Raw genomic sequence first — 26,244 nt, forward strand, 5'->3', positions numbered from 1 at the left:
GGCTCATAAAGAACCCTGAAGGATCAGACATGTGGACATCTCCAGCTTTCTTCTGGCGAGAGAAGAGTTAAATCAACAATACACTGCAGACCAAACAATCAGCCTACCTTACAAATAAATGTTTATAATTTTTTTTAATGAATATTTGACACAATTTTATATTGAAACATTTTCCACAGGTTTTTTTTGTCAGTGATGTTCACTTGGTAATCAAATATTTTCAACTTTCCAAAAAAAAAAAGTCTCTCTGTACTTCAATCACTGCTTAGATGGATAGACGTCAGCCTATGCAATGTGTGAAGTACGCTATATTCCCATTTAATTATCTCCTTCTTACAAGTGCACCATAATTCACACTTTGATGACATTTCTGAAGAAAATGGTGTTAGTCTTTCAGATGAGATTTTGATGAAGCTGCTTCTTAGATTAGCTGTGCTATTAAGGTTATAACAATGACCAAAGTCATTAGAGTATTCAAAAAGTTCACATTCCAGTTAAACGCCCAAAATATAAGATAGGTGGCTCAATTTCACAAAGATATATGATTAGCTTAATTTGGCTGTAGTTGAATGTGCAGGTTGTCAGATCTACATACATTTGTTTCCTCTTCACATTATAAGATCATTCCTCTCAAATACACTTGACATTTCATCAATTTTACTATCATTTAACAACCTGCTAGGTTGGTAAATAGAATTAATACTATCTTATGTCAGATAAGATGGGCAGATCCATTATTGTGGGCTGAACCACTATTGCAAGTTGATAATGTACTTGAATGTATGGAGGTTTTGGACCCAAACCCTTCTTCGTAAGATATACAGGACATTAGACAGGCTTTTTGAAGCAGTATGGCAAGAGTTTGAGTGAGTGCTTGGGATAAAAGACCCGCTATGAAGACCAGGGCTTCACAAGTTACACATGCAGGGCGGCAAACTTCTGCATCATTCGGTCAGTCATGGGGGAACCTGGCCGTAAAGCATTCCGCTCCACCAGTAGAGACCTACATGGGACAATATGGGTAACATGTAGTGAATAACAGCAGCTGAGTTACAGGTTACAAAATGAAATAGATTCACACAGCCACAATCACAAACAAAGATCCAAGGCCCTTCTTTCAGAGGACTCCCATAATAGTGTCCTGATGATGGTGGTGACTTAATGAACCCAGCTCTGATTCGTAAGAGTTACATCAGCACCAGCTGCTAGCGGAGTTGGCTAGCACACTCTTATTCAATCTTTTTTTCCTCACCACATTCAGTTCAAAATTACCAGCTGTCTAGACATTTAATTGCCTACCTGTATCTAAGACTTTAAGGTATGTGAAAAGCCCTTGGCGATAGGTCTTACAAAGGAACTACAAAGGAACTGATCTGGGGTCAGTTTATGGATAAGGTACAGTCCTGTCAGGGTCAGATCTTCTGGAGAGTCAAATGCTATTTACTTAACATGGATAACATAACAAGTTGTTTGTGGAAAGGCTGTTTTACTGAGCACCTTGTTTTGGCTGGTGGCAGAATTATTTCACTCTTACCGGGCATACTTCTGATGGAGTTTATCCTCCGATTTGATGGCACCATGAATGAGCAGCTGGTTGAATACATCTCTCTGCAAGTACAAATATTAGAGCTAATGACTATGAGTGCGTCTCTGTGTGTGTTTGGTATTAATGTGTGTGGCATGAATGTTTTATGTTTTCTTGACCTCATTATAAAAGCCTGTCTCTCTGATGGCTGTCCATGGTCTCAGCTTCTCTGTCTCTGAGGAGGCACTGGGTGAACTAGTTTACAGCTTTAGAACAGCGCTAATTAAGTCCAAAGAAATGGCTGTTAGCACTTCAATTATTCCTTCAATCTGTACAGACATTCAAAGAGGCAAGGAGAACTCCAGTACAGACATCCTTCCTCACAGTCAAAGCTGTCTAACCCTGGAGCACTAATGTCTGGCTTTCTGAATCTCTTCATTAGCATTAGTCTCCTAGGATAGAGGAACGGCAGTTCGAAAAAAGAGGAGCCTCCACGTATTCACATCAACACTAGTTATAAAGCAGAGCTGATAAAGGTTTCTAATGTCTGCTGTATAAAATGCACATAAAAGCAACTTTCATTCTTTAAACTTAAATTTTATATCCGTTTCTGCTCTGCTTGATATTACTTGCTACAATTTCATTTAGTAATTTAGCAGACACTCTAAGGTGTGTACTCTACACACTACAGCACAGATATAATGTAATACAAATGTTAGCAATGCTAAAGCACAGCGATGATGTCCAACACAGAGCTTCTCCCACTCATAAGAGCAGAGGGTGGCAAAGTATATTTGGCCATAGTTCCTGCTATTCATGCACACTCATGCTTAGACACATGAACATGCCCCTCCTGTTGTCAAGAATTTTGAACTCTAAACACTACATCTATCCAGTCCTAATGATGCAGATGAAGAACACAAGGAGCCGCAGCCTCATGCCATGACAAGAGTCTCCTTCCGTCATGACCTTGTCATCACAAGGCCAGTATGGTTCTCTGTGGCACCTGCTTCACTTCCTGTCTCTAACGAGTGTATTGCTCACCTGTGCATCGCTGCCCCCTATGTCACTGAAGCGGTAGCGCAGTGGCTGCAAGAGCTCCACCACACGGCCATAGTTGCCCTGGTCGTACTCCACCAGCGCCTGGCACATGGGCAGCCCCAGACTCCCCGCCAGCTGGTACTGGTGGTTCTCCTCTGGGTCTCTGGGTCCACAGTAGGACAGCACAGAGCAGTGATGGGAGGCAAAGATTTAAAGATTTGTTCTAGCTAACAGACAAACACAGACACACACATACACACCTGCATTAATGCTGCTATCTCCAAGGGGACTTGGCAACTACTTCGTTTTTGAATGCTCTTGGCTTACTAAAGGAATGTCAGACAATGTGCTGATAATGTGGACAGCTTCTTGCACTCTAGAGTGGCTCATTGGGGGAATACACATGTTATGTAATACTCTGCAACATGACCCTCTCTTGCGCTTTAAGTTCTTTCCAGTGTTCTTTCCTGTGTTCATGACCCACTTAAGAATACTACAGAGCCTGAAAGGACAGACCTTCAAAAAAGACAGCATGCACACTGCATCCTCACATAGGAGTACACACTTTTGCTGCATAATGAGAGTGTGTGTATGTGTGTATATGTGGAGAGGCTGCTTGAGAAGGTGTGTGTTTGCATGAATGCATGTCTACCCCTAGGCATATTTTTCTACTTTCCTAAACTTTAAATCATCCAGTTGCATAATGTTTCCATGTTTTTTGCATAATACTGTGTGAGTGTGACTGCATGCATAATCCCTAGCATGTATGGGATAGTTTGAGTTTAAATTAATTTGTCAAATATGCATGTATGTCAAAGAATAAATCTGCATAAAAGTGTGTTAGAGAGAGGTCATTAGAGTAGGTATGTGTGCATGTTTTTGTGGTCTTGTGCAAAATTGTGCATGAGAGTAAGGAAGTGTGTGTGTGTGTGTGTGTGTGTGTTTGTGTGGGTCTCACCGTGCTCGTTCCCTCAGGCTCTCCAGCAGACGGTGGGTGCAGTCAGTGGAAGCGCCCCCAAGAGACACCATGAGGAAGTGCAGGTCATTAAAAAGGAGCGTGTGATCTTCACAGTGAGGCTCAATCACCTGCAGCTTCTCACGCCAGCGATCTTTAACACTTACACCTTACAGCAGACAGGCACACACACACACACACAGACACACACACACACACACACACACACACACACACACGCACACATGCACACACACACAAGCAAGGACACACACTTCATAAACTTATATATACTTTCAAAATTGAGAGAGAGAAAGGTCATATACTTACGGTAAGTGATGTGTGTGTGTGTGTGTATATGAGAGAGATGGAGAGAGAGAGAGAGTGCAAAGCCACACACTTTACATACTAATATATTCTTTATAAATTGAGGGATGTGTGTGAGTGTGTGTCTGTGTGTGTATGAGAGACATAGAGAGAGAAGTGAATGTATATGAGAGAGAGAGAGAGAGAGATCTTACCCTCCATCTCCAGCCTGTAGAGGATAGAGCAGGCATCCACTGTGTCCAACATGGCACCTGAGGCCACACAACGTCGGGAGACCTGAGGGAACAGCACACACTGGGGTCCAAAACTACTCCAACAGAAGCCCTGTCTGTCTCACATCACACTCGGTCAAAGGCTCGTGAATAGCCTCTCTGCAAAGTTTGGTTTGAGGCTATAAAGATATGTCTTACTGGCACACATTAGCATACCCATACACATCTATGTTTAGACTACAAAGATACACCTTACTAGCACACAAAAGCAGAGTGAATAAGAAGCAAATAAAAAGTATGTAATTTACAGTGGCTTGCAAAAGTATTCAATCCCCCTAAAATAATTAAAATTAAATGAATTTACTAAGAACATTTTACTGGTCTGCTTATATTAAACATAAATAAAATACTGAAACCTTTGAGATCCAGATTAAGGTAGATGATAAATCCTTCACAAATGATACAGACCATATGATACATGATTCATCATGACCAATCATTGGTACTACCTATGAGTGGTTAAAGCAGATATCCTTCTTGATATGAAAAATCATCAGCCACATTTCGAAATAACAGAGAAAACGTACTGAAATGAAATGACTAAAGAGACAATGTGATTCAAATGTTTAAGTGAGGAAAATACTTCAAGAAAATATTTATTAGGAATTACTGGATTCATAAGAAGAAAGTATTAACTGATAGGGAAGATATAAACTGCTGTTCAGTTCAGCCGTCACCCAGACAAATCTACAAAGTAGGTAAATTGATGGTGGTATCATAATTGATTTGAAAATGACAGCTGATGAGCATTAAAAAGTTTGAATCAAACCTAAGTTTCCGTCTTTTAAGGCTATGATGCTACACCACCAGTACTGAATTGCCATGAAATGTAGCATACTGGAAAATCTCTGATAACAGCCAAATATGCCAATTTAATAACATGGTTGAAATAAAAATGTAGAGGGCAAAACACTTTAATTTAAAGCGCTTTCATAAAATGTCATGTAAAGTTCAGGAAAATCTCTGATAAGCAACCAAACATGTAAACCTCATGGCATGGCTGAATTAATGGTAACACATGGGGTGACAGTGGTTCAGGAAGTAGAAGAAGCCGTCTGTGTATGAATGGGTAGATGTCTAGGACATTAACATGTAAAGCGCTTTGAGTGCTCTTTGAGTAGAAAAGCGCTTTATAAATTCAGTCCACTTACTATTCCTTTAAATAGGAAAAAGAGAGATGAAAAATGACGATAACAGAAGAGTGTCAGGGGGGAGTGCAACCATTCTAACAAGAGGGATGAGGACAGAAGTGTCAGAGTTGGAGCGGTGTTGATATCTCAGAGCTGCTCGGAGCAGAAGCGGGGCGCCATAAAACGGGTGGAATAAAAATAAAACTTAAGAAGAGGATCAGTGTGATGGCTTTGCAATGCTGTGTGATTGAGCAATCGCACTACTGAGCCATGCCATCACTTTTCTATTTTTAACAATCATCCAAAGACTTAAAAGGCAGTCATTTCACTGAACCATGCTGGAATGCTCCCGTTGCAGTTTGCTTCCGTTCTGCTGCATCTCTCATCCCACTAGCCGCAGTGCCTTAAGACAACACATCTTGACCTGGGACAGTCCAAATGGCATGCCTTGGTTAGCGGTAGCCATGATACAAAAAAATACGTTGCTGTGTGCTTTTCAATTCACAAAAGGCCCTACTGCCATACTTTCTCCACATTAAAGAAAGCCAGCCATGTCACACTTCCCCGTTTCCTCACGCAAAAGGTGACATGTTGTGAGAGAACAGGAGGAGAACTCCCTCTAGGGGAACAAAATTCAGAACTCATGCTGTGAATACTGCATGTACGTCTGAAACAGACGGCACTCCATACATGCACAGACTCCACCCCAGCCCTCACCACGGTTGTCTCTGACACATGATTGCTTTTATACCCCCTCCTCCCCAGAGCATGTCTACGGCAAGCGGCAACTGTTTTTTTTTTTTACTCTGAGATTACAGCGGTGTTATCTAACGGCAGCATAACATTGCATCACAGGCTGGCAGCGGGGGCACTAACCTGGCAGTCGTAGATCTTCAGGGCTGCTTCGTAGTCCCCCTGCAGAGCCAACAAGAAGAACTGAACATCCTCAGGCAAATAATGCTGCCTTTGAATAATTCAAAAGTTAGATAGAGAAAGAGAAGAGGGTCTGGGGGAGGGAAGAGACAGAAAAAGTGCGGGAAATCGACTTTCTAAGTGGTAAAAATATGAGGAGGGGGGGAGTGCAGGCAGAGTTACTCAAGAGATAAATAATTCCTGAAGTGCACTTTTTGAACGGGCTGGGAGATTAAGTGGTTGTGGTTATCTGCTGTGAGCAAACACACTAACAAGTCTTCGTGAGAACATATGGGCACACACACACACACACGCACAGAAAACACACACCCATGTACACAGGTGCACACACTTACACCGCCAAATATACTGTACGCTCACATGCAAACTCCTGATTTTGTTTGATTTGGTTTACTCACCTTTTCAATGAAAAAGAGCGCCCAGTGCCAGTAATTATGGCAGGCAAGCATATCACATCCCTGGAGAGAGGGAGTACAATCAGAGGGAATATTCATTTATTCATCTGCTAGTCTGAGAAGGAATGAGTGAATAATGAGGCATTGGCCTACAGAGGCTTTTACAGAGCATAATATCAGGGGACAGAATTGGATCAAAACCTCCCACCACAAAACAAAAGTACTTATTCTCATTGCTGGTGTAAACATGTTGAGTTCTAAGATCTGGACATGGTGACAGTGATTCTTTGGTTTTGTTTTGTTTATCTTTCCCCACAGGAAAAACAGATTTGACATTAAAAAAATGAGTGTGATTAGTCTTTCACTTTGTTCAACAAATAGCATGTACTCTGCTCAGATAAAGCTCAGACAAAGCCCTCAATGGCTGTTCCAAGGTTCCAAACCTCTGACATATATTCTCTGAGATTGCATTGCATTGCATTGCATTACATTACACACACAAACATACAGACACATACGCACACGCACACGCACACGCACACACACACATTTAAACGCACACAGACACTCTTTGTGAATGAGCTGGCATTAAAATGTCTCATGTGTTCTGTCCTGTGCATTGGCCTATGTGCAGTGTAATGTATTATGTATAGGAGTCTGACGGTCCCGGCGACCTCACTGCACACTGACCTCCCAGTCCTTTTCAGTGGACTCCATGAACTTGAGCCCCTTGTCCACCTCGGCCTTCATCTCATGGACGTGTGCCACGGAGTGCACACACCAGGCATCGTCGGGCGTCAAGGCCAGCCCCTGGCAAAGGCCAACGGCACAATCACTCAGAGTTGTTGAATGCTTCACAGACCACTCACTCACAGAGCCCTTGGCTAGTCGGAGAACACTCAAAATGCTCTACACTTCACTAAGATAGAGGAGGCTCTAGATCTTCAGACACCTTCCCCACTTACACCAGTACAGAGAAGCCTAACATGCATGTGACAGAGCCCTACAATATTAATGAATCCACTTGTGCTTTTAACTTTTCATACATTCAGTTACACATTCATTCATACATACAGATAGATTTCAGTGTTTCAGTGTCTAATTTAATGAACTCACTTTGGATACTAAAACGAAGACTGAGTAGCAAAAGTGGTCGTTGTCTTAATTTCTTCTGTAATAAAAAAAAAGCCTTGATCACAGCTTCATACGTTCATTCGTCCACCTATCCACGGCTCTCTAGTTTCATTCAGCTTTGAGGAGAAGTTAAAAGGAAGGAATCTTACTTCTTTTGCCACTTTTTCAGCCTGGTCGTAGAAGTGAGTCTCGAGAAGGCCAAAAGAGTAGAGGCCTTTCAGATAACTGAGGAAACAAAGATATGATGAGAGCAATCAATTCAGTGGCAGCAACATACCAAGGCTGAGCTGAAGGAGAGGGGACTCACACACACATACACACACACACACACAACATGCCTTAACGGTGTCATAGTAAAGCAGACATACTAGGGAACAAGTGCAAGAAACGCTCAGGTTTCCCACACTCCCATGTCTCTGACCTGTGAGACTTTCCACATTGCTGCTTTTATTAGTAAGCTGGCACACTGTGGTAAACAACACAGGAATACAAAAACGGTCTGCTCTCTCTCTCTCTCTCTCTCTCTCTGAAGATTCAAACAGCTTAAAGCCTAAGTGCAAATTATAAAGTGAATTTAAAGTGGTGGCTAACAGCCCATTCCATCGATCAGCTTGTCTACGATGTTGGTGTTCTTTTAACCCCTCCGCACAGGCACAGAAGCCAAGTACACTGTAAATAGAAAACTGAACTGAGCATTACTTGCAACATATAAAGTTGCTTGCTACATATATTGCCAACTATATCGCCAAAGGACACCAGTTTTTTTGCAAGGTTTTTATCTGTCTTTTAGATTGTAAGTTCGCTAGTTTAAGACCAAAGCTACTTCCTGCTGCGTTAAATAAAAAAAAATACCTTTCATACGGGTCATGCAGTCCAAAAAAAAACTTTCCATAAAACATAAACACAATGCAACATTACAATGCAACATTATTTTAGTAAAACAAGCCACTGAATTACAGTGCTGCTTACAGTACCTGGACAGGGGCGTGTGTGGCTTGTAGTAGGGCATCACTCTGGCCACCGAGTCTCTCATCTGAGTCTGGTAGCCCAGGTAGAAGAAGCCATCATGGGCAAACTTGAGGGCCAACAGGTCAGTAGGGTGCTCCACAAGAATCTCCTCCCACACATCACAGGCTTTGGACAGAGCTCTGAAACACAGGGGGTCACATTAAAAATAATTACTGCCATTTCGGACTAAAAAGCAGGGCATTACGAACAGACATTTATCCACTTTTGTTGTAATTAACTGTGCTAAATGTAGTTAATGTATTGTACTGATGTAAAATGAAATAATTTCTATCATCTTTTTTTTAAGTATGAATATACTGCAGAAGTAACTGCAGCTTCATAGACTCCAGTTGTGACGAAACTCTTTCAGCACAAAAGAATCAATTATGCCATTATTCAGTTCTCTGTATGGAAAAGGAACTGCTCCCATTTAATGGTTCACAGAGTGAGTGAGAATGTTGTATGAGAAAGACGCATAATGGCAATTTCAAAATAAAAACGATTTAAGTCAGTGCAGTTTGCATTATGTATGATATTTTTATGGGCTGCTTCGGCACACCATTCAAAGCAAAATGCCCGAAGCAAGAGTACAAACATGTCGTCATCTTCCACTTTCTAACGCTGCCTGGGGGATTAGTCTGTACAGTCTATTTTTGTCGAGAGAACACATTCCCCCAAAGGTATCCAATTAGTAACGTTTGTCATTACTGCGCTCTCTCACAATTTCTGACAAAAACAATATGATTTTATTCCAGCAATAAATATCGCACTTAAGTACAGATGAAAAAGGACTGAAGTTAGTCAAGCACCAACAAATCAATATGATGACACCGTGGTCATGACACTTTCATTGAACTTGCACATGGAATCGGAAAAAGAACACTACATGTTAATTCCGTCCCACAAATAACAACAATCAAACGTAATTAGTCTCAGCCTTACACGTCATGGCCTTGAACTCTGAACTGTTGGTTTAAGAAGGGCTTTATTATCTGATCACATGGACACCACATGATCTCATTAATGGTGATGCAGAAGCAGAAAGCCTGAGAATGTACAATGGGTGGTCTATAAGTTCCCAAAGGTCTTTGCGAAATGTAGCCTAGAGGTGTTATCATGCTCTGAGAAAAAAAAAAACACTAGGCAAGCTATTGCAGAAATTGAATGAGGCACCATAAACCAATGATGAAAACATCTTCATGCTGACCTAAGCATTATTTGATTTTCTTTTGCATCACAGAGCAGCTCAATAGTCATCATGAGAGGTCAAATATTCAATATGACCAACACCATTGCGTTGTAGCAAATTAAAAAAATGACCAGATCAGAGATTACTGTCCACGCTGCTGTTTATGCCACTGCACAGAGTTCATGTTTAGTCTTTCTACATCTCCACCGTTTGCACTAATGAAACGGTGCACTTCATTACAGCCGTTTCTGGCCCTGAGCCACAGCTGTTTCCCTCATTTAATGCTTCAATGGCCTGTGGGATGAGGAGCGCTGTGAGGTGAGCGTGAGGTTAGGACCATCTCCTCCAAAGGAGACGGCATATGCTACTTCTGTCCTGCTCTCACAGGACTATGCGTGATTTCGCCACTTTGCTGGAGTACACTTCTGGACCACACGGTTTGAAACTAGAATATTTTACATTATATTTAGTAATTTAGCAGACACTTTTGTCCAAAGCAACATACAAGGGAGAGAATAGTCAAGCTAAGAGCAATAAAAACCTGGTGTAACAATAAATACTGCTTTTTTTTCTCAAGAAATAGAAAACAACATAGAAAGAAAAAGGAGTGCGGGACTGTTACTGCTTAAGTGCAAGTTAAGCCAAGGTGCCAGTTAGGTGGAGTTGGGTCTTCATGAGCTTCTAGTGCTGTAATAAGGCTCAAAGGCTGAAGTTATGCTCCAAGCGTAGGTTTGGAAAAAAATGTGACAGTTTCCTATTTCATGCAGCATTACAAGGTGCCAAACATTCCCGACAAATTCTACACTTCATACCAAAGTCTCACACAGTCATCTTTGACGGCATGTATAACTTATGTAATTGGCTGGAGTAAAGCCAGTCTCCTCCACAGGAGTGTGTGATTTACATCAGTCCTAGACAAACAGGGCCAGGTGTGATTTTGCCACTTTGCTAGAGCCCTTGACTTAGGGTACTTGCTCAAATGTTGGTAGTGAATGGCGTCAAACAAAGGTATGCCCATTGGTAACAAGGTTTGTACTTTCATATCCTATCACAAGCTGCTATGCAAGTTTAGATATACCAAACACAATCAAATAAATAACCACCCTCACCAAATTCCACACTTTAAGCAAGATTCTTACACGCCCTCCTAACGGGCCTGCCAGCATGCGTGGTGAAACCCTACAGATGATCCAGAACGCGGTGGAGCGTCTGGTGTTCAACCAACCAAAGAGCGCACACGTCACCCCGCTACTCATTGAGCTCCATTGGCTGCCTGTAGCTGCTTGCATTAAGATCAAGTAACTTATGCTTGCCTACAGAGTTATTGCTGGTTCTGCTCCCACTTACCTAAATGCTCTTGTAAGGGCAAATGTTCCACCCAGGATGCTGCGCCCATCTAGTGAGTGTCATTTGGCACTGCCGTCTTTGCAAGTACGGCAATCCAGACTATTATCATTTGTAGTTCCACGTTGGTGGAACGAACTGCCTAGCATTATCAGAGCAGGGGCATCCCTTTCTACCTTTAAGAAGCTTTTTTAGACCCAACTCTTCAGGGAGCATCTCCCTTCCTAATTGGCACTTCGACTAGTGCATACCTTGCACTTACAGCAGTTATTTCTGCACTTTTTTATTTCATATTTCTTATGTCAAGTAGTATTTATTGTTACACTAGGTCTCTATTGCTCTTAGCTTGACGCCTCGGACAAAATTACTAAATGACTAAATGTAAATGTACACTGTAACCTAAAGGGGTATAAACAATGTGTGATACCATAATGTATGACACTATTCAATCCTAAATAGAGTGTCTTCTGACTTTTTAACTGGCTATGAGGAAGGGTTGGATAAAAAAAAGGTTGCAGTATAGTGTCACAACCTTATAACAAGTAGCGTTTGGAAGCGTGTCAAGTTTAACAGCATCAATTGCCCCTACGCACCATCTCACCTTCAAAGGAATAGCCCTGCCTCCCTGTCCTACACCATGGAAAATCGTTTAATCTGTTTCATCTAGACACAGCCATGTTCTCACTGCAAGCTTGAAAGTGAAGTTGTAAGACGAGACAGGAGATCAATACTCGCCTCAGAACTCGGCTCTTCCCTTAGTGCTACTCAAATGACTTGTGTTGTGAACCCTAACTATGCAATCACACTACAGGTGTTATCTATCTGTTGTCCCTTGTGTTCTCTTACGGTTGCTCCTCTCCTCTTTCCTCAGAGTGTTGTTTTAGTTCTCAGGTCTGTTTGATATTTTCTGTCTCTTGCTTAAGTAAATTAACCTTGTGATCGTGAAAGGTGATATTTAAATGACAATAATTAAAATGATAAATATTATCTCTTCACCTATCTGTAACCCAATCCCCCTCCTCTCTACTTGACAGTGCTGTTACCCTGTTGTCTTACCCTCTGGAGAGCAGCTCCATGGCTCGGACATGCTGGCTCTCTCGGGGTGTGATCTCCTGGGTCTTGGCCAGCTCCACCGTCCGCCTCACCGCACTGGCCAACCGCTCATTTTGCTCAACTGATGATGCCATACCGACCAACTCCAGGCCCGTACCAATCACATGTCCCATCACTTTAAGATAAGCAGAGAGTATATGGGTTATGGTACCTTTAAGTCACTTTTATAAGCAGACAATAAAAATTAAGATTACAAGACAAGTGCTCCATCCAGAGATATAGTCACACAGTATTTACACCTTCAGTCACATACAATGATATCAGAAACACAAGACCCACACACCACAGCTATGATCTATGGCTGTTCTTTAACCAGAAGGTTGTTGACTCTGAAAATAGATCTAGATCTGGCCTGACCAGTTACCCTCCCTTCAACAACTACCTGCTTAATGTGCCAGTTACCCTCCTGCCAATTACTACCTGCTTGGATTCTATAGACAACTACAGATTGTGCCAGTTACCCTCACGTCAACTTCTACCTGCTCGTTTTTTTTTTAGACCAGTACAGATTGTGCCAGTTACCCTCCTGTCAACTACTTCTTACTTAGATTCTTTAGACTACTACAGATTGTGCCAGTTACTCTCCTGTCAGCTACTACCTGCTTAGATTCTACGGACTAGGACAGAAAGTCAGTGCACTGACAAACTGAGAGGCCACTGGGGTGAAGTCAGAGCCGTTATGATGAGATCAAAACATATGGGCCTTAAGCCAGGTCCCACACAGAACATCATTGTGCTTTTATTGCTAATGCTCCAGCTAGCCCTCCTGAATCTTCGTTAAGTACCTTTGCTGCTTAATGTCAGCCCAGGGTGATGAGTTCAAAGTCCCCGTTCATACCTGAAGGAATCTAGGTGTAAAAAAGACTAAAGACGTATGGGTGACAAAACGAGAAGCAGTATGTATACTGAATGTGTGCCAATGTATTTTAAACTAAACAAAGCTTGAAGTAAATGTTTACAAATAACCATAGCTGTGTAAAAGCTGTGAATGCCTTCCAACAGAGAGCTGGCAGGTGCGAACTGACTGATGCACCATAGTCTGGCTCTAAAGTCATTACTCAGACAGAGAGCAGGTTTGACAGGAGAGGGTAACACAAGCCATCCTATGCAGCTACTGTATGGACTTTCCAATCTTCTTCCTCCTTATATAGTGGGACTGAAACCTATGGGAGAAGAAATTGGGGGAGTGCTCTGGGGTGATATGAGAGGCAGATATGAGATGGCCAGAGGAGGCACTTTCTAGGTTTGCCTCTTCCATCAGTATTTGTGCAGTGGTAGAAATACTATTCAGCTTTGAAGACACTACCTGTGATTTTCATCCCTCGTGATTCTAGGTCAACATTGCCACCGTTTTTTCCCACAATACATGTGCCCAATTAGCAGTGGTGGGACCAAGTCATTGTTTTGCAAGTCACAAGTTAGTCTCAAGTCTTTGCTGTCAAGTCCCGAGTCAAGTCCCGAGTCAAGACAGGCAAGTCCCGAGTCAAGTCACAAGTCAAGGCCGACAAGTCTCAAGCACCGCTGGACTGGGCATAGGGCATGGCGGGCATTTGCCCGGTGGCCTGAAGCCTTTTATTATTTTTTTTATTCATGCCAAACTCGCGTCTAACGTAGCAGGCCACGTTAACTTCAATGTAGGCCACATTAACGTCAATTCAAGTTAAACAGGTGGATCTGCCCGCGGGCCCTGGCCTTCAGGTACTCTAGCTAAAGTTTTCAGCGATAACCTCTTTAGTTAAGGAGTTTAGTGTCTCGACAACTATTTATACTCCTATAATACCGTACGTATCTTCGTCATGGTGGGTATTATTTTTGCAAAAAAATAGTAGCAATTCAGAACAACAGCACATGATTAACATACATACACTGAAGAAACAATAAAGAAAAACGATTCAATGAAACGAATAAGTTATTTTCTTTGGTATTTTGTCATTCAGAGTTTCAGATTTGCAATGGGGATTTCTGGGTAACACTGTTAGTTTAACACTGTTAATGGACCAGATAATTTAAATATTCGTCTCGCGAGAAAGGTAACAGAGTGACATTAAGGCTGCTAACTGTCAATAGCAAAGGAGCAAGACTGCTATACCCTATTGTGAAGGCTACACGAGTCTGTTGACAATGTCTTATAAACACAAAAGTGGCAGTAAGAAAAGGCAAGAGAGAAAAGAGCTGCAGGAGAAGGTGGCAAAGCTACCTAAATTAGATTATTTTTATTAAGGCTCGTCGAATGCCATTCAAATAGGTGAGTAGTACAACTTGTACTGTGCAAGGGTATTTGATGGGCTGCCATGCCCCCTTCAACAAGTCGCAGTGGAGCACCCGTTTTATTATGTGTTTTTCAGATGTGGGTGAAGCAGGTGTGTCGCTTGTCATCCGTGTTTTAAGAACGCTTTAGCACACTTTGACCCTGTGTTTACGTTACCGCGAGTCGGAGCGCGTCGCTATCCATGTTTCTAATACATTTGTCACTGTCCTGTCTACTTTCAAAGAGCAAGAGGACTTTGAGTGTGAGAGGTGTCGGGCCATCCGTGACCGCACCATGGCCAGGAGGATGGAAAACAGAACGTGTGTGTCTGTGTTTAATAATTTAGTTAGTTTCATCGTGTCTGCGTTGCTTGTATACACAATTTAAATATCCTATTGAAACTTCTTCTTGTAAATATTGTTAATATATGTTTGCTGTTCCTCTCTATAAATTAGTTAATTACGTTATGTGGGACGTATGTCATTTTTAAGATCAGGGTTATCGCAAACAGTGCTATCTAGGCTACTTTCTGACCATTTCTAACGAGTTAAACAAGATTTCGTTCTTTGTGTACACACCTGTCACAATCATATTGATTACAAACACCTTTATTTAGCGTAATAGGGAACGCCAAAGTAACTATAGGGCCGTCAAAATACCGTGCACCGGGGCCCGTCGTAACCACGTTACGCCACTGTACAGATGTCATCATTGACAGGGTAGCCGAGAAGAGCGATCTGATGAAAAGGCTGCTTTTGTGATGAGGTAAAATAATACGCTGACTTGAAACAATCATAGTGGATCAGATTAAGTTAATTCATATTTTTTAATATAATTCCTTAACTTAAATTTAAGTAACAAGGTTGAAAGAAATGACATGTCTAAAAATGAATGTGACCTACGGTCAAAAGATCATACTTTTGATAAGCCTACATAACAGTATTTTGGGAGAACTTTTCATAATGCTTCTCATAGTGTTAAAATGTTTGTGTCTCCTAGTGCACATTGATCGTTTAAGGCAGTGATTCCCAACAAGGGGTAAGTGGTACAAACCACCTGAGGTGCGCAAGCAAACTGCAGGGGGTATGTGGATAAATTAACGAATGTGTGCAGCATAGTCACTGCATGAGTGAAGGGGTACTCATGGTGTGACAAAAAGGCATGTCAAAAGCAGTTGTGGAAAAAACCCACGCTGTCACACAGCGCGCTTACATTTTTCCCCGTCAATACTTGGTGGTGGCCTGCTCTTGGTTAAAAATGCCCGGCCTGAAAAATGTCCCCAGTCCAGCCCTGGTGTCATGTATGTATGTATCATATAGAAACAACGTGGATCTAATTTGATTGGATGTCGTGCCGCACACAGGTGCAAAGGGAGATAGAGCGGTCAGTGTCGTGTAAACATACATTTTAATCTTCAGGTTCGAGGAAAGTAGCAAGTCTTTTCAAGTCAAAAGGGTGAAGTCCAAGTGAAGTCACAAGTCACTGATGTTAAAGTCCAAGTCGAGTTGCAAGTCTTTTAAGATTTAGTCAAGTCGAGTCTAAAGTCATCAAATTCATGACTCGAGTCTGACTCGAGTTCAAGTCATTTGACTCGAGTCCACAACTCTGCCAATTAGTGTTTTGTTAATCCTGTCTGTTATTTTGTTCAGTGACTGAGGGTGTAAATTAAGTGATATATTGTGAATAATTCATGAGACAGTGTACTAAGGAAACTATTTCAAGTGGTTTAGGTGACAGAGAACAAGTTATTTCAATATTACTCAAACGTTCTCAACGTCAACTGACACATTGTATGCATGTTTCACACTGTCCTACCCTGTTATTCACCTACCGAAATTTGGATCGGCAGCCTGAACCGCAGCGATGCATCCCTCGATACCACCCAGGGTGGGATCATTGCGCCACTTAACATACTGTCAAACCACAAACATGGATCGCCATATTAATTAACAAACAATTAGACAACATTGGCATGATCAATTAACTGTCTCATTGTTCTAAATTGAGCTGCTGCAAAGGCAGCCAAGAGTCGCCAAGCCTTTGTCATACCTACCTGTGTAATAATCGCATCATACATTTTGCAGGCCTCATTACTGGTGGTGGACAGTGTTAAACCTTCGGCTTTCCAAGCCTGTCAGATCAGAATGAAGTTTATTGTAAGCAGTAGCAAACTGTCACTAAACCATATGGTAAAAGCACATCCGGAATAATCTCTTTTATTCCTGTTTCGTGCCCCTATTTCGAAGTTCCTCAAAGAGCAAAGATCATCTTAACTACAGTACCCTGTGTGCAAACTGCAACTGCCACAATGTATAAAGTTCATGCAAGTATTGAAATCAAGCAAAGTTTACTTCCTTGCACAAAATCGATAACAGAATTACAGGACAACGTTAAAATGTTTTATTTTATACATAAAAGATCGCCGAAAAGGTGTTGAGTTTTATTGCAAGGAATTCTTAAAGTCGGGAATGTTATGAACAGGCTATGGGTTATCGATTTTTTTTGCGATTTTTGACGTTGACATGAAGCCTACTTTGTCGTCAAACTATACTAAGTTTCTAACATTTAATTAAACAACACGTGAAACGTTAGAATTTTTTCAGTTGCATTACCCTGAAGTGTAACAAACTTGTAACACACTTACCTGGCAGTCACGGAAACTTGCAGCAATCATTTTTCTGTCAAATAACCTTTCTCCTCTTTCCTGCGAGTTGAAAACGCCATAGGCACCGCCTTCAAAACATGGCCAAATGTCGCGATAGGAGGACAAACCGGAGCAGAGTTTTTATTGAGTAGTGAGTACCAGCCAGTCGCGAAGTGTTCAGAAATCAGTTACCAAAGATCACAAGGTTGCCCCTAGACAGCAGATCTGATGATCCGCCGGGAAACATCAGATGATATGTAGGATTCAATACATAACATGTAATTATGTTGTGACACGAGGAGAAAATTCAAACTTATATGAACAATTAGTGGGCACGTATAAACGCTCGCTCTCTCTCAAACAGTGTCGCCAGTCGCCACACACACACACACACACACACACACACACACACACACACACACACACACACACACACACACACACACACACACACACACACACACACACTAAAGGGTGCTTGCCAGCCTGCTTCCATCCGGCAAAAGTTTATAAAAAATCATGCCAGCAAAAAGAGCCAGGATGCTTTTCTTTTGAATAACAACTGCATTTATTGCCTTTACATACACATCCTATATGCAAATCAGCTACAGGAAGCATTTACATGTCTGTGAGAGGAGAAACCACAAACAGGGTTTTCAAAAATTAGGATTCATTTTTTTACATATGATACATTTTTGCACACATGTTAATAAATATCAATAAAATCTGTCAAACATTTCACACAACCATCTAAAAACTAACCATGAACTTGTGTAACGATCTCTTTCATTCACAGTTACTGTATTTATCCTTTCATTTACTTACACAAAAAAAAACCTCTGGGTGCCAATCTATACAGCAGAATGGTGACCAAGCTGACATTTACAGTTTGGCAAAAATAATATCAGAATAAAAATGAAAAGGCTGCTTGTAAGCTCAGTGAATGTGTACGTGAAGCTGTGACTACTTTATATAGTGCTGAGAACATTAAACTAGCTCCCAATTAGTGGCATGTGAATCTGCAACAAAATCAAATGCAACATAAAGTGAAAAACATTTCAATAAAAAAATTCTTGCAAGAAAAAAAAAAGAAAAAACCTTTTTTCCAAATGAAAGAGGTAAACATTAGGAGGAAAAATGATGTGAAGCAAGAACTTTAAAAGTATTAATAAAAAGGCATTGTACTCTCCCAAAGCTGAACAGATGGTTAGCACAGCACCCACTGGCAGAGCATCACTCTGACTGCAGTCCCTCAGCGAAACCCTGGAGAGCCGCCACGGCCGATGACTTCAGATCAGATCCCGCCCTGCTCGGATGCGTTTCCAGAAAGTGCCGTTGTGCAACGACCATGTATAAATGACCCAGGTACTAACGTTTTGAATACTCTCTCTCATTCTCGCTCCCTCTGTAACAACGGTTACTTCCGGAAACGCTAGATATCTGCTACTGGTCAGGGTCAGGTCTGTCTTAACAGTCAGCTGCTGTCTACCCTGTTGAGTGATCCGTATGGGGGTACATTCCACGACGATGAAAAATCTACTGTCTAATGAATGAAATGTTTTCTGGGAGATACAAAGACCACAAGTACTTCTGAGTACACAGCTCCAGTACAAGTGTTTTCTTTCGTGTGTGTGTGTTTTTTAGTGTTTCATCAAGACCTGTGGTAATGATTGTACAGTCCTTTCTTCATATCAACCCAGCATCCAGAAAGCAGTTTTACAGTTACATGACTCGAAGGGCCATTTTTTTTCTGATGAAATGTCGTGACTGATTGTAAACACATAAGAAAAGGTGAAACATAATAAAAGAGAGCTTTGAGCAGTATTGAAAAGCCACGTCATGACAGTATTCCATAAAACCCTATGTTCAATAAAACTCAATAAAACGCCAGTGGACAGGCTACCTGAGGCCTGACACTTTTTCAATGCTGAGATTATGTGAGCCTATCTGTGAGAAGCCAAAGACCATATAGACTGAGCAACTATAAGTGAGTGCCCACACACACCGACATACACACTGACATACACTAACATAGGCTCCTAGCCTCCATTATTCTGATATGAGATGGCTTACAGATGGTTTTCTGAGCACTGTTGGCTTTACTGATGCTACAAAAAGAAACCTTCAGCACACAAAGGCAAGAGTCTAGGGTCCATTCATAAGTCCTATTGAACGCACTGCTGATAAATACCGGTCGCAAAGACATGGTGGTGAGTCTGCAGTGCTTTGTCCTGAGGAACTCTCCTGGACCCCTGATAGACGTCAGTGACGATGAGCTTCGGAGGAGAAGGGAAAATGGGCCAATCACGAGGCTGCCCCTGTTGTCAGTCAGTAGTCATAGCAACAGAGGTGCCACTATTCAGCGATTCCAGAAGTGATGATTCTATGTAGATCTGTAACAGGACATTCTAAAATACAATCTGCTTCAGTGTAGTCTGATTGGCTTACACACACAAACACACACACACACACGCACACACACATCTTGTAATTCTATGGCCTTCAGCAGGACTCATGTTTCCCTTTCCTTGTCTCTCACAAATGATAATAAAAAACAGTTAAAAAGGATCAAAAACAGAGCATAGGCAAAACCTCAAATGTCATCTCTGTGTAGAGTCTTTCAGAGAGGCAGGACTCCCAGTAGCTGTTTCCATGAGCGAAAGAGAGCGGCTGATTGGGGAAGGGGAGGGGAGGGGAGGGGGCTGAGGAAGGCTCAAGTCCAGGCCTGCCCAGCTAAGCACAGGACGGGGAGCCGGGGGTTTGTAAACATCTTGAACCCACCATTCCCAAAGCAGACCCGACAGCTGTACACACACATTCAACTGTTTTTGTATACATCTGGGGACCGAGTCCTGGTCCTGTTTTTTTGACAGCCAGGCCTTCGTTGCCATATGGATGCCATGTGGCGTGTGTGAGTGTGCGTGCCAGAGAGATATGCAGGTTGCCGTCACTCAGGCCCAGTTGAGGTTGAAGCCTCTGGACAGCATGACAGACTCCAGGTCCTTGTCCTCCTCCTTCTCCTGCAGCCGCTGCTCCTCCAGCAGAGCCACCAGGGAGTCCCGCTGCTCCACCACCTCCAGCATCTCGTTTAGGATCCGCTTCTCCTCCGCCAACTCCTCCTCCTTCTTTAAGTGGTCTGAGGGGGAGAGGGAGATAGAATAAGAGGGAAATAAAGAGACAGCGAGAGAGTGAGGGAGGGAGGGAGGGAGAGAGAGAGACCAACAGCAAAACAGAGTGAGAATTTCCGTGCCGACAGAAAAAAAATACAAGAACGGGCAACTGGAGCTGTTCAGACTGAGTGAAAAACCAAATCACAACAGTATTTCTGCACACAGCCCTTCACTATAGTGTTATAATTCCTTTTAAGCTGGCTATACTCAGGAGAGTGTATACCTTTTTATGTATTAACAACAACAACATAAACTCCTGTAATATTACGCACAAACACACGTTTGCATAGAATGGCGTTCCCTTACCATCCACTGCCATTCGCTCCCTGAGCTCTTGCTGCAGGCGACTTTGGCGATCCTCCAGCTCCAGCTCTCGAGCGCTAGACAAAAATCAGGGACATTTGAGTAAAAGTGTTGTTTGTAGTAAAGCACCGGGACAATCTATTCTACAATACTTGAATGCTCTCTCTCCCCTGCTTTTCCACTATTCATTTTGTACCATGTATATACCATGTGATGTTTGTCATCAGGAATTTGGAATTTGTTTCTTGCCCCTGGAGCTATTGTGCATCCTCCAGGGGGGTTCAGGCCCTGGGCCCTGTAAAGCACCTTCAGACAATTTTACCGTTTTAGCCCTATATAAATAAAATAGAATGTGAGTCGAAGTATAATAAACAGAGCTTTCCCAATACGACAATGTATTATTGGATGGTGATACTATTTGTCACAATGTTGTATCTGTATTTGACCTCTTGTATCACACTTTAATTATTAATGTATGAGTGAATTCACTGTGGGTTTCTGGAGACCATTAATATTTATGCAGTACTTATTTGGCCCTGGCAAACTGCAGTAGCAATGAAAGTCCTTATGTTAAAAAGACACAATTCTGTAAGATCTTATTCAAAATACCTTTAAATTGTTCTAAACATGCTAGCGAGCTTTTATCACTGCCAGCTGTGCAGTTGTTGGTGTTTGCAATGATTTTGCATACCTTTTATGTAGTTAGCTCGCTAGTTTTAGAGTAAAACTTTTTACTGCTGCTTTAAGTATTCACACATTCATATTCATATAAAACATTTTCATGACAAAGCTTCAGTGAATTAAATTAGCATTTTTTTAAAATTAGATTAGCATTACATGAGAAGGATGAGAATAATAATAAAAAAACTCCCTCTACAGAGCCAACAGCATTCTGCATTGTGTTGATTCCTCAGCCAGAAAAGAAGATGGTGAATAAGGATGCCACTAGACAAACAGATACTTACAAGATCATGAGCTCGGACTCGTAGCGCACCAGAGCGTTCTTCTCCTGCACCAGTTTGAACCACTCTTGCATTAGTTTCGGATCGTCTTTTTTGCCCATTCCTGAAACAGGCACAGCATTTGGAGGGGATCAGAGGGAGGCACACTGACAGAGCAGGCAACGTGACAAAGACACCCAACACAGGCAATGCAATGACAGCCAAGCCAGGATGGCGGTCTGGGAATGGACAGGGGAGTGGGAGCTGGGCGGAATGGGTAGGGCAGTTGAGAATCGGGCAAGACTTTGCCAACCACAGGGATCGGCTATCCCCTGGAACCCACAGAAGATGGCGTGGAGATCTGGTGCAAATTATTTTGCCACCCCCTCTATGTTTTTTTGGAGTTTGAGGGCAGGGGGCACAGGAATAGGTGGAAAACAACGATTGTCGCAGTGTGTCAAGCTTTTCCCTCAATCTGCACTTCTGAATGGTCTGATTCTATTTTCTACGGTTCTGCAGGAGAAGAGCAGCATTTCGGACTCAGAAAAGTTTGGAAACCAGCACGAGTGGAGACAGCTGTTTGCCCGACTTCCCAGTCTCCACCTGAAGGCCAATTATCATAAACACTTGCCTCTACCTCCAAAGGTCCCTGAAATTACTCCTACCTGCACCCCAAAACAGAACCAAAAATAAAAGCCAGCTTGGACATTACTCTTACTACTGTTTTGGGCTTACAGCGAAAATTGTTGCTAAAATATCAACATTCTGGAATAATTTCACCATTTGCAGTTCACAAGCTTGTACTGTCATTCTGAAGTCCCTTATTTATTGATCCTCTTGGGCAAAATGTTGCCTTGCTCATGCACGTCAGGACTGTCGTACCTACAGCTTAGAGACTGCCTATCTACACAGCTCTGGCAGAAGCTGGTAGGGTCCATGCTAGTTGGGTTTGGTAGCTTTCAACACAGCCCCCCTTTAAGACAAATCAGACACGCAAGGAGCCAAGCAGAGGCAATGACACATCGGGAGGCAAACGTTGATGCAGCATGACGTACTTAGCTGGGAGAGTGGAGGCTCTTGCAAAACAAAAAGGAAAAACACAGTACACACATGAATCGAATGGCTGTGCTCTTGGTGTCTGGCTTTTGCTGTTTAACAGAGAGAGAGAGAGAGAGAGAGAGAGAGAGACAAAGAGAGAGAGAGAGAGTAAGGACAGAGGAGATGAGAAAGAGTAGCAAAAAGAGCAGGAAAAGGTAGAAAGAGAGAGAAAGAGAGAAAAGGGGTCTGAGACAAGCAGACAGACATACAGACAAGGCGGAGTGGAAGAGACAGATGGAGAAAACGATAGAACGGGTTGGGTAGCTAACTTATCCAGCATTGCTCTTTCAGCCTTCTCCATCACCCTCAGCACACATGCTACCCCAGGAATACAAGAGAAAAGAACCAGTTAGCACACCACACACACGCACAAACACAAACAAACACACACACACACATACACACACACTCCCGAAACATGTTCAAGCAATTAAGGACACAAATGTGCCACACAAAAGGAAATAATTGTATGGCTTGGAAATTACTTACAATGTGTGTGAAGGCGTGTGTGGGTGAGTATGTGTGTGTGTGTGTGTGTGTGTGTGTGTGTGTGTGTGTGTGTGTGTGTGTGTTTGTGAGGTGTGTGTGTGTGTGTGTGTGTGTGTGTGTGTGTGTGTGTGTGTGTGTGTGTGTGTGTGTGTGTGTGTGTGTGTGTGTGTGTGTGTGTGTGTGTGTGATAGAGAGAGAGAAAGTCTCTAAAAATGTGAAAAAGTGGGAGAAACATCACAGGTTGCAGATGTTCCACACCAAATAGAGTTGTGCGTTATCGCTCACGAACAGAACACACAAAAGCAAAAACTGTTATTTCAACCGCAAACCGTCCAATCTCCTCATGCTCATCAATCACACACCAGAGTCACCCCAAGAGCCCATCCCCTGCGGCCTGCTCCTTACAACTACTGGGTCAGACTCATAGAAAGACCCAGAGGGTGCCAGGAGGTGGCTGGGCTTAATGACTTTCACAGCTGGAGGGAAACAGGCTGCACCTAAGTTCCCCCCTTTCCCCTTCCGCGCAAACAGCTGGAGTAAACATGGGACAAGGAAGCCGTGTGGCAAGGCTACAGAAAGGCTTTCAGGTAATCATGTTATAAAACTACTTGATCTTACAATAAACTTTACAGATAACAATATATGTTCTTCACAATGATATCAGAGCAGGAGACAGGGTTGTTACGATTTGCCAGGTCTCCCTGTTGGTGTACGTCATTTCATGGCCTCTATGGACACAATTAAGTTACTTAGCGATCTGTAAGTAGCTTTAAGGCTTCGGGTAAGAGTATAATAGAATATGTATAATAGAACAGCACTATAATTAAGGCTTCTAAAAAAGTGTGTGAGCTTAAGTATTTAATCTGGTATGCCTAGGGACACACACAGTGGGGCACAAACACAGGCAGCAGAATCAGGACGGGGAGTAGCACTGCTCGGCAGATCCAAAGAGTCGCCACGGCAACCCTGGCGGTGACGGCGGCGTGGTTACGGTAACCGCGGTGACGCTGGAGCGAGGAGGTTACGTTACCTGCAGGGGAACAGCAGGGGCAGAAGGAGAGGGGTCTTCGCCGAGGGGTCCCGACATAGGGCTCAACTTCCACAAGACAAGGGGGAGGCAGAGAACGAGGGAGCGAGGAAAAAATGAAGAGGAAGAGGGAAGACAACGAGAAGGGAAAGAGGAGGAGGGAGGGATGGGGGTGAGAAATGATGAAGAGAAAAACAGTGAGGAGAAAAATCAAAGACTACTAGAGGGGATAAACTTAAAAGCACCTGGAGGGGGAGAAAGGAAAGATCAGCTATGTAACAGAAGATAAAGAGACAGAGAGAGAGAGAGAGAGAGAGAGAGAGAGAGAGAGAGAGAAAGAGAGAGAGAGAGAGTATGAGAATTACAGATAAAAACAGAAACAGTGACAGCAAGACAGAGCTGGACAAAGAGAGAGGAGAAGAAAAAAAGAACCACAGAGAGAAAGAGAGCCACGAAAGGCTTTGAGAGAGAGAAAGAGCCAAGAATGGCTTTGAGAGAGAGAGAGAGAGGGTACACTTCCTTCCAAGCTGTCCTTGGAACATGTGATCAAAATCTAAACCAGAATGTAATAACACACTCGCACAACATTGTGCCTCTTCAAATCAAATCATCTCTACAGTATTACACCTTATCATGGTCCCCGCTAATAGACTGAATCCCCATTCTAAAGACGAAAACTCCCTCAGACTGCTGAGGAGATTAAGGTACAGGGTCCAACATCCTCTTTCCTATTCAAAGACAATTTTCCAGTCTTGTGAAGACTTCCAAGCCCTTGTTGGGATTAGTTGGAGAGCCTGGGCAGACTCCATTCTGGTGGATGTTGTTTCTAGCCTGCATTTGAAGCGTGAATGAGCTCCACTGAGAGAGACACACAGTGGAAATGACTAAATAAAAGGAAAACAAATATCAAAGTGTCGAGCGGGTGACGATCAGAGTCGCTTGTGAACACGAGCACTTCAAATGGAAAATCTAAAAGAGAGCGAATGATGAAAAAAACTGTAGAGAGAGAGAGAGAGAGAGATTGGAGACATGCTGACTCTCAGTGGGGCGTGTCAGAGAGGGGTAGAAGGACCCCAGAAGTGTGATGGTGTCGATCGTGGGGTAGGGATGGGTGGTTAGTTATACCAAGGGACTATCACAGTTGACGGGGAAGCTGCTAGGGAAATGAATAAACCGTCAGACCGGATCTAACTGTTGTATTGAAGCCATTAATGCCTCTCTCTGTATTTCAAAAGGTCAAGACAAATTCCTATGACTGTGATCTCCCGGACACTGGCTGTGAGCTGCCAGTATTTTGTTGCTTTGATGCTGATGCTTTCGAGCCATTTCCCCATGCATGTTCTGACTGATGTTATGCTGGCTTGGAGCGCCCCCTACTGATTACGGAGTTGCAATGCATCTGCTGAAAACCGAACAGAGACAGCCTGAGCACATTGGTGAGTTGCACACCATCCCATGGACATTCACACATGAACAGACACACTCCTGTAAAGGCACAGAGAGACAATCACACAAATGAACCCATTCACGCAGCCTTTCATACCTGCTTGAATACGGACAAAGTGCTTGAAGTAAATATAATGGTCTGCAGATTCCACTGTTAGGTCTGTGCCTTTGCCCAAAATTCCAAGGTACTTACCAGCTCTCCAGAAGAATGCCTTAACTGACGTAGACTATGACACCAATTCAACTGCTTTAAGTGTTTAATTGTATTTCGTTTACCATCCTCATGGAAAGCAATGTCTTGCCCGGGTATCCAAAAGCAGGCAAAGGCAGAAGAGTATGGCTTGTGAGGGGGGCTAAGTGATGTGACCAGAGGGTTAGGGAGCTCCACGCTATCTACTGCCCGATATATGACCACATGGGTGACGGGGGTTAAACACAGCAACAACACAGACCACACACACACACTGAAGGATGGCACAGCCACCCAAAGCAACACTTGGTTGGGTTCCTGC

The 26,244-nt window shown here is 42.7% G+C and overlaps 2 protein-coding genes across 3 annotated transcripts in view; both read right to left on the reverse strand.

Moving 5' to 3' along the window:
* Positions 1-155: 155 nt before the first annotated feature.
* On the reverse strand, positions 156-17,330 carry ttc38 (tetratricopeptide repeat domain 38). Of its 2 annotated transcripts, none has more exons than XM_080841682.1 (14): positions 17,259-17,330; positions 16,668-16,745; positions 16,446-16,527; positions 12,310-12,481; positions 8,687-8,860; positions 7,862-7,937; positions 7,269-7,388; positions 6,582-6,641; positions 6,127-6,165; positions 4,043-4,124; positions 3,525-3,690; positions 2,570-2,729; positions 1,535-1,608; positions 156-1,003 (listed from the first exon to the last, which is right to left on the reverse strand). In XM_080841682.1, exons 1-14 carry the CDS (start codon positions 17,286-17,288, stop codon positions 916-918), a joined length of 1,401 nt encoding a protein of 466 aa, XP_080697808.1. In that variant the 5' UTR covers positions 17,289-17,330; the 3' UTR covers positions 156-915. The 2 variants fall into 2 exon arrangements, with proteins under 2 accessions (XP_080697808.1, XP_080697807.1); XM_080841681.1 differs by having other exon boundaries at positions 6,127-6,186.
* Positions 17,331-17,819: 489 nt separating this feature from the next.
* Positions 17,820-26,244, reverse strand: part of mical3a (microtubule associated monooxygenase, calponin and LIM domain containing 3a) — a gene marked incomplete at its 5' end in the record, with an annotated part of 53,105 nt that continues 44,680 nt past the window's right edge. Inside the window, 3 exon segments of the mRNA XM_080842386.1 lie at positions 17,820-20,394; positions 20,735-20,808; positions 21,697-21,796. Coding sequence (XP_080698512.1) covers positions 20,210-20,394; positions 20,735-20,808; positions 21,697-21,796 — 359 coding nt within the window. The 3' untranslated portion in view covers positions 17,820-20,209.

The sequence above is a fragment of the Sprattus sprattus genome, assembly GCF_963457725.1.
Source record: "Sprattus sprattus genome assembly, chromosome: 7".
NCBI lineage: Eukaryota > Metazoa > Chordata > Actinopteri > Clupeiformes > Clupeidae > Sprattus > Sprattus sprattus.

Excerpts from the sequence above, each read along its gene's own strand:
- ttc38 (XM_080841681.1), bottom strand. The coding sequence starts at position 17,288 with ATGATTGCTGCAAGTTTCCGTGACTGCCAG. Across the intron at positions 8,861-12,309 it reads ATGGAGCTGCTCTCCAGAGG|AGCTCTGTCCAAAGCCTGTG; the intron begins GTAAGACAACAG and ends CCTGTGTTTCAG. Across the intron at positions 7,389-7,861 it reads CTGAAAAAGTGGCAAAAGAA|GGGCTGGCCTTGACGCCCGA; the intron begins GTAAGATTCCTT and ends GGCCTTTGCCAG.